Source organism: Pipistrellus kuhlii, unplaced genomic scaffold, assembly GCF_014108245.1.
Source record: "Pipistrellus kuhlii isolate mPipKuh1 unplaced genomic scaffold, mPipKuh1.p scaffold_m20_p_2, whole genome shotgun sequence".
Lineage (NCBI taxonomy): Eukaryota > Metazoa > Chordata > Mammalia > Chiroptera > Vespertilionidae > Pipistrellus > Pipistrellus kuhlii.
Genome location: NW_023425515.1, coordinates 124,616,893 through 124,628,183, shown reverse-complemented (window position 1 = coordinate 124,628,183; position 11,291 = coordinate 124,616,893). Strand labels below are relative to the sequence as shown.

Genomic DNA, 11,291 nt, shown 5'->3' with positions numbered 1-11,291 from the left:
ATTTTTACCTGGATGTTTTTTCTCTAAGAGTTTACCTTTTGAAACAAAATGGGCCAAAGTATTGAAAAAAATCTTGCTGTAAATTGAATGTTTGTATCCCCCCTACCTACAATTCATATATTGAAACTCAAGTTCCAATATGATGGTGGGAAGAGAGGCCTTCAGGTGGTGATGGGGTGTTGAGGGTGGATCCCTCCTGAGTGGGATTAGTCCCTTTGTAAGAAGAGACCCAGAGAGCTCCCCTGTCCATTCCACCACGAGAGGACGCAGTCAGAAAACAGCACCCATGAATCACAATGCACCACATCTGCTGGCACCTTGATCTTGGACTTCCCAGCCTCCAAAATTGTGAGAAAAATTTACTGTTTATAAGTCACTCAGTCTATGGTATTATTACAGCAGCCTAGGACAGACCTCTTTATAACTTTCCTTTTAAGCAGAGAGGGCCACATTAAAAAAAAAAAAAAAAAAAAAAAAAAAAAGAAATAAAAAAAAAAAAAAGAAAAATTACAAAAAGATTTTGGCCCTAAGAGAAAACATGAAAAGACAATATGAGGCCCAATAGCAGCTATATTTACAAAGTGCAGGTCAACAGTCCTATGGTGACTGACTTTGTATGAATCAGGATACGTTAGGTTATAACTCCCTAATCTCAGTGGCTTAACACAAGAGAGCTCCTTCTTGTTCTACACATGCTAGCAGGGGCTCTGCTCCTCATGTTCACTTGGGGACCCCACCTGAGGGGGATTCATCCAGGCACACATATTAAATTTATTGGGGTGACATTGGTCAATAGGATCTATAGGTTTTAGATATGGATCTCTATGTTACAAAATCTTTATGTCACACCATGTACCCACCACCCAAAGTGAAATCATCTTCTGTCACTGTCAACATATATTGGCCCCTGTCACTCCCCATCCTGCTGACTGTTTTTAAATGTTATTTCCTCTTAGACTCACACACCAGTTTCAGGAGAAATGTTCTAGCTCATTAACTGATGACATAATTAAATTTTAATTTGGATTTCTTACAAGACACATAAAAGGCTGAAATATTTTGCAATAAAAGGAAGACCTGAACCAGGGTGTGGGCTTAAAGATGAAAAATGTCTTATGGTAACCACAGGGCACCTGATTTCCCTGTGCTGATACAATCCAAATCAGTTCTTTAAATTCTGATGATTTCTTATTACACCAATTCCTTTCATTATGAAAGAAGCCACTTCCTTTAGTAAAGGCCAATGATGGCAGGTAGAAATAAACCTTTGATGCAATCAATTAAAAATGTCCAAAAGGGCACAGTGTGTTTCTGACTGATCCCGTTTTTGAAAATTCATGGCGCTAAGGAATTGGGTACTTCCTCACTTCTCCACCTGCGGCTGAGAGTCCTTTCAGTGGCAGAGTTGTCTATCCACGCCCCCTCCCCACCACCCACACACATTCTGAAAGGACTGAAGGTCCAAAAAAAGGCTTTGCCATAAACTTTTCAAGAACACATCTGCTGTGAGAAATAAGATGTTTGTAGCCTTGGGACTCTGAACAAAGCATAAAGAAGATGCATTTAAAAATGTTTATTAAAGGTTGGAAAGTCTTCCCACATAAGGAAGAGGTGACCAGACCCACTCCACTGCATGTCAGGTTCTGACATGAAGATTGACGGTTTAAAGAGGATGCAGCCACTTGCATTTCTTGCTAAAAATAAACCAAGAGGAGCTTAATGTAAAAGATAGGCTACGGCAGCTGTTAGGAAGTTTGAGCTCAAATAACCAGTGGGCCCCACTCCATGTGAGACAGGGTGAGCCTCGCCAGAAAGTGTGGCTAAAAGGCGGCAAGGAGGCCAGTATAAATGACTGCCCTTTGAGAACTGATGTGGTTGCTTCCTGTTCACTGAAGACTTTAATTAGGAATTTATTCTTCTTCGCAGATGCTTCATTTAGCTGTGTTTTAATTATAGAGCTTGACAAAAAAAGCCAAAAGAAGAGCAAGGAGGGTGAGGCCCACAGACACCATCAGTGCTCCGTCTTGAGGGAGCCTTTGCAGCCACAGCCCCACTCTGGAACCAGCCAAGACGCCCTGGGACGTGGAGCTCAGGGGACCCCCATGCCTGCTTCTGAATTCCTAGGAAGAGAGAGACACAGAAGAAAATAATTTTAAAATACAAAGAAAGCCTCATTATGATATCAATCAAGTAATGGGTCCCAAGAAGGAACTTTTTTTTTTTTAATTGAGATATAACTGACATATAACCTTGTCTTAGTTTCAGGTGTAAAGCCTAATGCTCGGTGTTTGTATATGACCACCCCTGTAAGACCACTTAACATCTATCACCGCACATAGTCATAGATTTATTTGTCTTGTGATGAGAAGTTTCAGAGCATATATCCGTTTGAGTTAGTATTTTCGTTTCCTTTGGAAATATTCCTAGAAGTGGAATCGCTGGATCATTTAGCAGTTCTATTTTGAATTTTGTAAGGAACTTCCATACTGCTTTCCACAGTGGCTGGACCAATTTACATTCCTACCAACAGTGCACAAAGGGTTCCCTATCCACATCCTTGTCAACGCTTATGTCTTGTCTTTTTAATAAGAGTGATTCTAACAGGTGTAAGGTATATCACCCTGTGGTTCTGATTTGCATTTCCCTCTTGCAATCTGGGACTGGTTGGGGGATGTAATAGTGTGCAAAGCCAGACGGTCAGGGAGGAGCCTGAGCTCAGGCTGGGCGGGAGCACCACACCGCTCCTGCTCACCCTGGCCCTGCAGTGCCTGCTGCTGCTGCTCTTCATAGCACTACTGCGGAGGCGGGAGAGGCTCGCCAGCTGTATGCCTGATGTCTGGTGAGTGGTGCTCCTGCTGTGGGAGCACACTGACCACCAGGGGGCAGCTCCTGCACTGATCATCTGCCCCCTGGTGTTCAGTGCATGTCATAGCGACTAGTCGACCAGTCTTTTGGTTGCTTAGGCTTTTATATATTGATATATATATATATATATATATATAGATAGATAGATAGATAGATAGATTGAGGCCACAGAACCATAAGGATCCAGTAAGAAAAGTGTAGGACAGGCTCTATGCAAACATTCTAAGAAGCATATTTATGGACACACCACATGCCCCGCAGTGCTCTAAGTACTCTACATCCCCCTCTCCTTTATAATACCCAACCTCCTAGGGAAGTAGTTCACATGAATAAATCCCAATTTTAAGTACTCACCCTGTTTACAGATAGTAGGAATAAATGGTGAAGTGGATGAGAGGCTGGGCTTTAATGAAGCTAAGGTTAGCCTTGGCAGTAACCTATCATTGATAATGCAATATCTACACTAATAAAAGAGAAAGATGCAAGTTGGATATCACTTCATGACGCCTGATTGCCAATCAGGAGTGAGTATGTAAATTAACCCAACAAAGATGACAGGTTAATTTGCATACTCAGGCACTGAGTGGCTTGGGGGAGGGGGGGAGAGCAGCCGCTTGCACACGTGTCAGTGCTGAACAGCCTGGGTCCTAGGGATGGGCGTTCTTGGGACCCAGGCCTCTCTGAGCCTATAGGCCCATGTGTAGGCCTGGAGTGGTCAGGGTCCCGGAACGACCCCTGGCCACTCTGGGCCTATGTGCACAGGGCAGAGCAGCTGGGGGCGGGGCGGGAACATCCCCAGGACCCAGGTGCTCCAAGCCTTCGCACGTGCAAGTGGCTGGGGCAGGTGGGAATGTCCCCTGCAGCGCAAGGGCAGACAGCAGACTGTGGGGGACCGCTTACCCCTCGCCAGGTGGCAAGGAGCTAGCAGTCCTTCGTAGCAAGTGAGCAGACAGCAGAGCCCTGCTCGCCCCTGGCTGCGGCAGTAAGGGGCAAGCAGTCCCCCACAGGGCCCCCACAGAGAGCAGACAGCAGGGCCCTGCTTGCCCCTGGCACCGGTGGTGAAGTGCAAGCAGGGCCCCACAGAGAACATACACTAGGCCCTGTGGTGGTATCAAGCAGGCAGGTCTGCAGAGAGCAGAGAACCACAGGGAGCAGGCCTAAACCATCAGTAGGACATTCCCTGAGGGCTCCCAGATTGGAGAGGGTGCAGGTCTGGCTGAGGAGATCTCTCCTCCCCTCCTCCGCCGCCCCCCGGGCCCCTAGTAAAGAAATTAAAAAAAAAAAATCATGGCAGTACCTAATTATTAAAATGACTATCAAGATCAAGACCACACAGACTTTCCCCCTTCTCTGCTACACAACCTCAGGAAGGCAATGGTGTTATTTTAGGTTAGTCTATGGAAGGACTGTTCAGGAGAGCCAGCCTCAGGTCGGGCGCACTCTGCACACCCGCCTTGCAGTTCTGAGCCTTGTTGAGTTTGCAAATGTGACCTGTAGATGGCACATTCCCGAGTATTCTCTGAACATACGCAGACATACGTGATCTGCTCGCATTAGAACATGTTGCAAAATGTGTTTTAATGAGGAACAGTTGGTCTGGTTCTGCTCAAATAAAAGACATCTCGGTAAGAGAGTTGCCACCTGTCTTCCCATCTTGCAGTGCAGCTTCTAAATGAGCTCTTCTGTCCCTGACACCTGCAGGTGTCACAGGGCCCTGAAATCACAGGCCACGTGCCAGCTCCCTTCCTGAAGTTGACAGGCAGCCTCGGTCCTGTGCTCGATGTCATTCCAGATAGCAGGACACTCAGTGGAGTGAGGGTGACACGCTACCTTTCCCCACTATTCTTCTAAACATTCCTCAAATTGGGACCATCTTAATATCATATAACCACGTCTGCCTAATTATCTCCATATCAAAGATGCAAGTATTTTCTAGTTTTTCTAGTCTATGTAAATAATGCCCTATGCATTGTCCATGAGCATTAATGGTACGCTGGCTTTAATGGCCTCAGCAATTAAATGTGGAATCAATTACATGTTTTCATTTGTTTTGAGAGGACATTTACATTTTAAAACCTCTGTCACAGAGTTACATGATGACAGCACAGTATTGTCAAGCCCTTCTGTATCACTTTTGGGCATGCACAATTCTGAATCAGATATTATCCTTATGTCATTTTTCCTCCCCCCTCACTTCAAATGCATAATTGCTGTCATTAGAAAAGAAAAAAAAACAAAAACAAAAAAAAAACAAACAAAAAAACCTAGCACACACACACACACACACATCACTAATCACTATAACCTTGATTTTTTAATCTTATTTTGGTGATAGCATAGTAAACACCAGGCTTTGCTAATAAGGCCAGACATGAATTATTAAACTATCTACCATATGATCAAATGCATTTCAGATTATATTCTGAATAATTCTGCCTTGACATTCACCAAAGGGGAAGATCTGACGTGCCCTGCAGGGTCTCCGTGAGCCCCCCTTTCAGAGTGCCCAACCCTCTGACTCGAATTGCACCAAATGGAAAAAAGAAATAATCCAAAGCTTGCATCTGCCCATCACTTAATTATTGCTTTATGTAAGACCTCGCTTCATCCGACTTAGATATGAAAACAACACAGCTCCCAATGTTTTTTAATGGATTCAAAATATTTCTCATGTGTAAAATCTTCTCATGGCTCAAAGGCACTGTTTGAGCTCCAAGTGGACGCTAACAGCAATAAAGAGAAATAATTAGATAGCTCATAACTCAAGATAAATTAGAGTTTAGGATCTTTATTTTTAACAAAGCTCAGACATATAGCGTATGCAGGAAATCTATCAGACCAAATATGTGATCAAGGAAAGGAAGTTTTCTTAAAACATACATTATGCAGTATAGCGTACTATCAGAAAAGAACCTCAAAATCTCCTGATTTTTGAAAGACTTTAAATACAAAATTACCTTCATATCCAAAAGCTATCTTGATCATAATTGCATTTTATCGATACGCTGCAAAATATAAATTGAAGGAAGCCCCTCCTACGGTAAGCATCCCTAATGCAAACGGCTGTGTGGGTCCCATATAACAAGGAGTGGACACAGGTGGCCGCTCAGCGTTTGCAATGCCTTCCCAACCCTCTAGTGGTGGAATTCTATCTGAATACCCTCATCTTCTTTGAAGTCCTCAATCTTTAACTTAGCACCAATGTGCATTCAAATGAGTTTACATATTTCTAATTTTTGACTTGTTACATTAATGAAAATAGGGGGGATGTTGCAGGACAAAAGAATCAGATCTAGAATTAATAACACAGTGTAGAAATCTTTGCCAATAGTACTGCATTGTCATGTGTTTATACGTAATTTCTCTAGTTCTACAAAAAATGAGAGGTTGCAAGCTTTGCCAAAGGTATGCTATCAGAGATCTGGCATCTTAGCTGGAGATACATTTATTTTTATTTCTTTACTAGAGGCCGGGTACATGAAAATTTGTGACTCTGGGGGTCTCTCAGCCCAGCCTGTGCCCTCTCGCAGTCCGTGACCCCTCAGGGGATGTCCACCTGCAGGCTTAAGCTGGCAATCAGACATCCCTCTGGTAGCCCAGAAGCCCTTGTGGGATGTCTGACTATGGCTTAGGCTGTGGAGGAGGTGGGAGAAGTTCCCACCATCGCCACTGCACTTGCAGCCATCAGGTCAACTTGTGGCTGAGTGGAGTGCACTGACCACAAGGAGGCAGGTCCAGCATTGAGAGTCTGCTCCCTGGTGGTCAGTGCACGTTATAGCAACTGGTCGTTCTGCCCTTAGGATCAATTTGCATATTGCCCTTTTATTATATAGGATTGTTACTAAATTTTTTCTTCTCAACAGAGGAGTTTTTCTTATTAGCCATACTTAATAAAATTATACTAGAACTTATGTAGGTCTCTCTTTTGCTAACTAAGTATCAGCCATAGATGTAAGACAAGTTTAGACACACATACACACACACACACACACACACACACACACACACACACACACATACAAAACCTTGAAATAAAGAAAGAACCAGAAGGCTCACATAGAACTATGCAGTTTCTAATCGCAATGTTCATACAGTGCCAGAAATCTGAACTCATCTATTCCAAATTATTGGCTGGAGCTAAGCACTAGTACAAACTAAAGCTGCTCCGCAGGTGTGACAAAGCTGAAGGAAGAAAGAAAAAGTTAACTGGGTCAAGATGCTCCACTGATGATGAAGTCCTTTAAATAATCTCTTCAACCACAACTGAAACATCCTCCTTCCATGGAGTATACACAGGAAGCTGTGAAGTAGGATGTTGAGGAACATTACAATTGCGTGTATTAAAGTTAATCTTTAAGTAATCAATTCAACTCAAAATAATTACTCCTAAGAATTTCTTTCAACTAGGTAACCATGAAAGTGTGTTGGCAGATGTTTGTGCTTTAAATGAAAAAGAAGCCATGATGTTAACAGCTATTACAATGCAACCCTCTCATCCTGTTCCAAGTACCATTTTCTATGACACCGGAGATATGGTTTTAGCATCAGTGAGCTCCATGAACTGCATAAAATGAATAAAGGAGATGGCAGGTACTTTGTTTTGTCTCAAAGAGTCTCATAAAATGATGAGCTAACATGTAAAATGTTTCCTATAATACGCCATGATATTCAGTTTGGAGAATTGAGATAAACTAGTTAAGAACATGGTACATACTAACTATAATTATACTAAACTCAGTCATCTAGAGAAAGTTCACATCTCTAGACCTTTTTTCCTATCACTTCCAAAGTTCCATTATGTGTACTTCCAAAAATCCACTCCAATGAATGCCTATTTTCTCTTTAAATTTTTATTTTGAATATAGACAGTTTATATAAAGAAAGAACAACAATCCTATCAAAGTAACTTAAAATAACTGAAAGATTAACACTAAGAAACTTAATAATTCTATGACTATAAAAGTGTAGTGGGCAGCCTCTAAAACAGCCCCAACAACCCCTACCTCCTGATATTCACGTGCTTGTGAAATGCCTTTCCCTTGACCATGGGCTAAATGTACTGACATGCTTCTAATTAACACTTGTCATAAATGATGGGGTGTCACTCCTGAAATTAGATTACAAAAAAACTGTGGCTTCTCTCTTCCTCATTCTGTTTGCCTGCTCTGTGGGCAGCCAGCTGCCAAGTGTGGACTGCCCTATGCAGAGCCCCATGAGAAGTCTCTGAGGGAGACCTCTGATCAACAGCCAACAAAGAACCAAGACCTCAATTTAAAAACCATGAGAGACAGAACGCCAGCATCAACCCACAGGTAGACTCAGAAGCACGCCTTCCCCAGCTGAGCTCTCAGTTGAGACAGCACCCCGGTTGACACCCTGACTGCAACCTCATGACAAGCATCAAGCCAGAGGCACCCAGCTAAGCAGTGTCCAGATTTCTGAGTCACTGAAGCTCTCAGATAACAAATGTTTATTGTTTTAAGTTGCTAAATTTTGAGGCAATTTGTTATACAGCAGGAGATAACTAACAAAAATATGCCAGGTAGAGGGCTAGAAAATGATTCACATGTACGTTTAAACATTATTTGTAATGGAGGCATTGCAGACCAAGGAAAGATAGACTTTCAGTAAAATTTTCTGGAATAATTCATTATACACTCATAAAACAATGAAATTTGCCTCTACCTACCATGTTTAAAAATCTATTATAGCCAAAACCAGTTTGGCTCAGTGGATAGAGCATCGGTCTGTGGACTGAAAGGTCCCAGGTTCGATTCTGGTCAAGAGCATGTACATTGGTTGTGGGCACAACCCGGTAGGGAGGCGTGCAGGAGGCAGCTGGTTGATATTTCTCTCTTATTGATGTTTCTAGCTTTCTATCCCTCTCCCTTCCTCTCTGTAAAAAAATTAATAAAATATATATTTTAAAAAATCTATTACAGATAGATTGGTTTCTTACCTAGCAAAGGCAAAACTGGAAAAATTTAGAAGACAATACGGGCCAAATATCTGTCTAATCCACAAGGGTAGGAAAATAGTTCTTAAATCACAAAAATATCCACAGTCCTATGAGCACCAAAAATAAGTTAAAATACAAGCCAGAAAACGGGAGAAGACATTTGCTTCACTTATAGCTTATTTTACATAAAGAAATCCTAAAAATCAATAAGATGGTATCAATTCAATAGAAGAAAATGAGCAAAAGATTTACACAGACTCTTTACTGAAGAGGAAATGTGAATAAATAGAGAAAGAAACCAATCAATATATTAAAATGTGCACAACCTCATTCATAATCAAGAGAAAACAAGTTAAAAACACAGTGAGATACCAATACTCCACCATGTTGGCAAAAAGTAAGAGGCCTACCAGTCTAAGTGTGGATGAGAATGCAGAGGCATCAGACCAAGTCAACACCACTACGGGTGGGGATCTAAATAAACTAACACAACCACCTTGGGAAACAGTGGTGCTGGGGCGTTATCTGGTAAAGTGGGAGTGGTGCACACCTGACAACCCCACAATCCCACTCTTGAGTGTGTCACCAAGACTACGTTGCAAGTACGAGTCAATCTCAAGTCCCCATCATGGCTGATGGGATTTGAGTTAGAAGCTCTAGCATGGTTTAAAGTAGAGAAGGAGGTGGGGGAGGGGCTGGTCAAAGGTAGAATGAAGTACCCCTGGGGTGTGAGGCTCAAGCTGTGGGGCCAGGGCTTCCTGAGAACATTAGCTTTCCAAGCAGTTTCCTAACAACGGGTTTCTTTTTTAAGATGGTTCCCAGTAACTAACCTACCTCTTCTCCTTTAACACTCCTTCTTTTCTTTCAATTCCTAAGGTGTTCCTTGCCACCTTTTAAAAGATTACTGGCCAAGGTGGAAAACAGAAGGGACATAAAGGGCCACTCAGTGGCCAATAACACATCTTCTCATTTTTCATTTGGGTTCTATGGGATAAGATCAGTTCCTGTATTCATTTCCTAAGGCTGCTATAACAAATTACCACAAACCGAGTGGCTTAAAACAACATAAACTTATCATGTTACAATTCTGGAGCTCAGCAGTCTGAAAGGAGTCTCACTGGACTACCATGAAATGAGGTGCCGTCCTCCTTCTGGAGGCTCTAGGGGAGATCCACTTCCTTGCCTTTTCCAGCTGGAATTCCTTGGTTCCTGACCCCCTCCCATGGTCCAAAGTCAGAAATCTATTCACTCTGACCTCTGATTCTCTAGCTACCCTTATACTTTTAACAACTATCTTGATTACACTGGGCCCACCTAGATAATCCAGGATAATCTTTAATTTATGGTCAACTGGTTAGAAAATTTAATTCCATGTATGAAGTAACTCCTGGGTCACCATGGAACTTAGCACATTCACAGGTTCTGGGGAATAGGATGTGAACATCTTTGGGGCTGTTTTCCTGACTACTACAGGCCCCACGGGTGATAATGTTGTGTTGAGCCATAAGGTACACACATCTCAGAGAAAAACACCATACTCTAGTGCTGTCGTCAGCAAACCATGGCTTACGAGCCACATGTGGCTCTTTGGCCCCTTGAGTGTGGCTCTTCCACAAAATACCATAGCCTGGGTGAGTCTATTTGGAAGAAGTGGTGTTAGAAAAAGTTTAAGTTTAAAAAAAATCGGCTCTCAAAAGAAATTTCAATTGTTGTACTGTTGATATTTAGCTTTGTTGACTAATAAGTTTGCTGACCAGTGCTCTAGTGTACTTAATGTTTCCCAATAGAGGAGCATGAGAAAATCTCTTAATTTATACTAACTTTTACATTTTGGATTGCTTATGTAAAAATGAGGGTTTTTTGGTGTGTGTTTTTTTCTCTCTCTAAAAACTAGATCCAATCCTTCCAGTTCTACAACTCAATATCTAAAAGTAAGACATTGAGCTATAGAGCTGGAGTGACTGGATCTAAGCTTCAGCAGAACGTGAACCTTGTGGGACTACAGAAGCAGGGTGGAGAGATGTGCAGCCCACAAGCAAAAAAGCCAGGATTTCATAGTACGTGGCAGAATGGATATATTCAGGGTCCCAGTTCTTCAGACGGCCTGTATCTGTGCCTTCTATCACATAGCTAGGTAATGTTCTTCCTGGTCTTGACCATATGACTTACTTTGATCAGTGGGATGCTATAAAAAATAGAGCATGCTGTGAAACTGAGCATTTCTGTGTGCTGTTCTTCTTACTCTGCCTTCACCATGAGAACATGCCCTAACGCCTGTTTTGGATGAGATCTAGGGAGCAGAACAGACTCATCCAAATCATCCTCGCTGAGGCCATCTAGCTGAAGTACTGGGCATGCCAGCCAGCCCACCAAAGTGAGAAGAAGGTTACTCAGGAAGGTCTCACTGATAAGGTAGTCTTTCAGCAGAGACCTGCATGAAGGAGACGGCAGGCATGTCACACAGGCA

At 42.5% G+C, this 11,291-nt stretch overlaps 1 protein-coding gene across 6 annotated transcripts in view; it reads right to left on the bottom strand.

Moving 5' to 3' along the window:
• Positions 1-998: 998 nt before the first annotated feature.
• The window catches only part of CDKAL1 (CDK5 regulatory subunit associated protein 1 like 1), a 625,188-nt gene continuing 614,895 nt past the window's right edge, over positions 999-11,291 (bottom strand). For all 6 annotated transcript variants that reach the window (XM_036448124.1, XM_045584325.1, XM_036448129.1 and 3 more), the window contains one exon: positions 999-2,120. In XM_036448124.1, the coding sequence (XP_036304017.1) occupies positions 1,947-2,120 (174 nt within the window). In that variant the 3' untranslated portion in view covers positions 999-1,946. The remainder of the gene's footprint in view (positions 2,121-11,291) is intronic.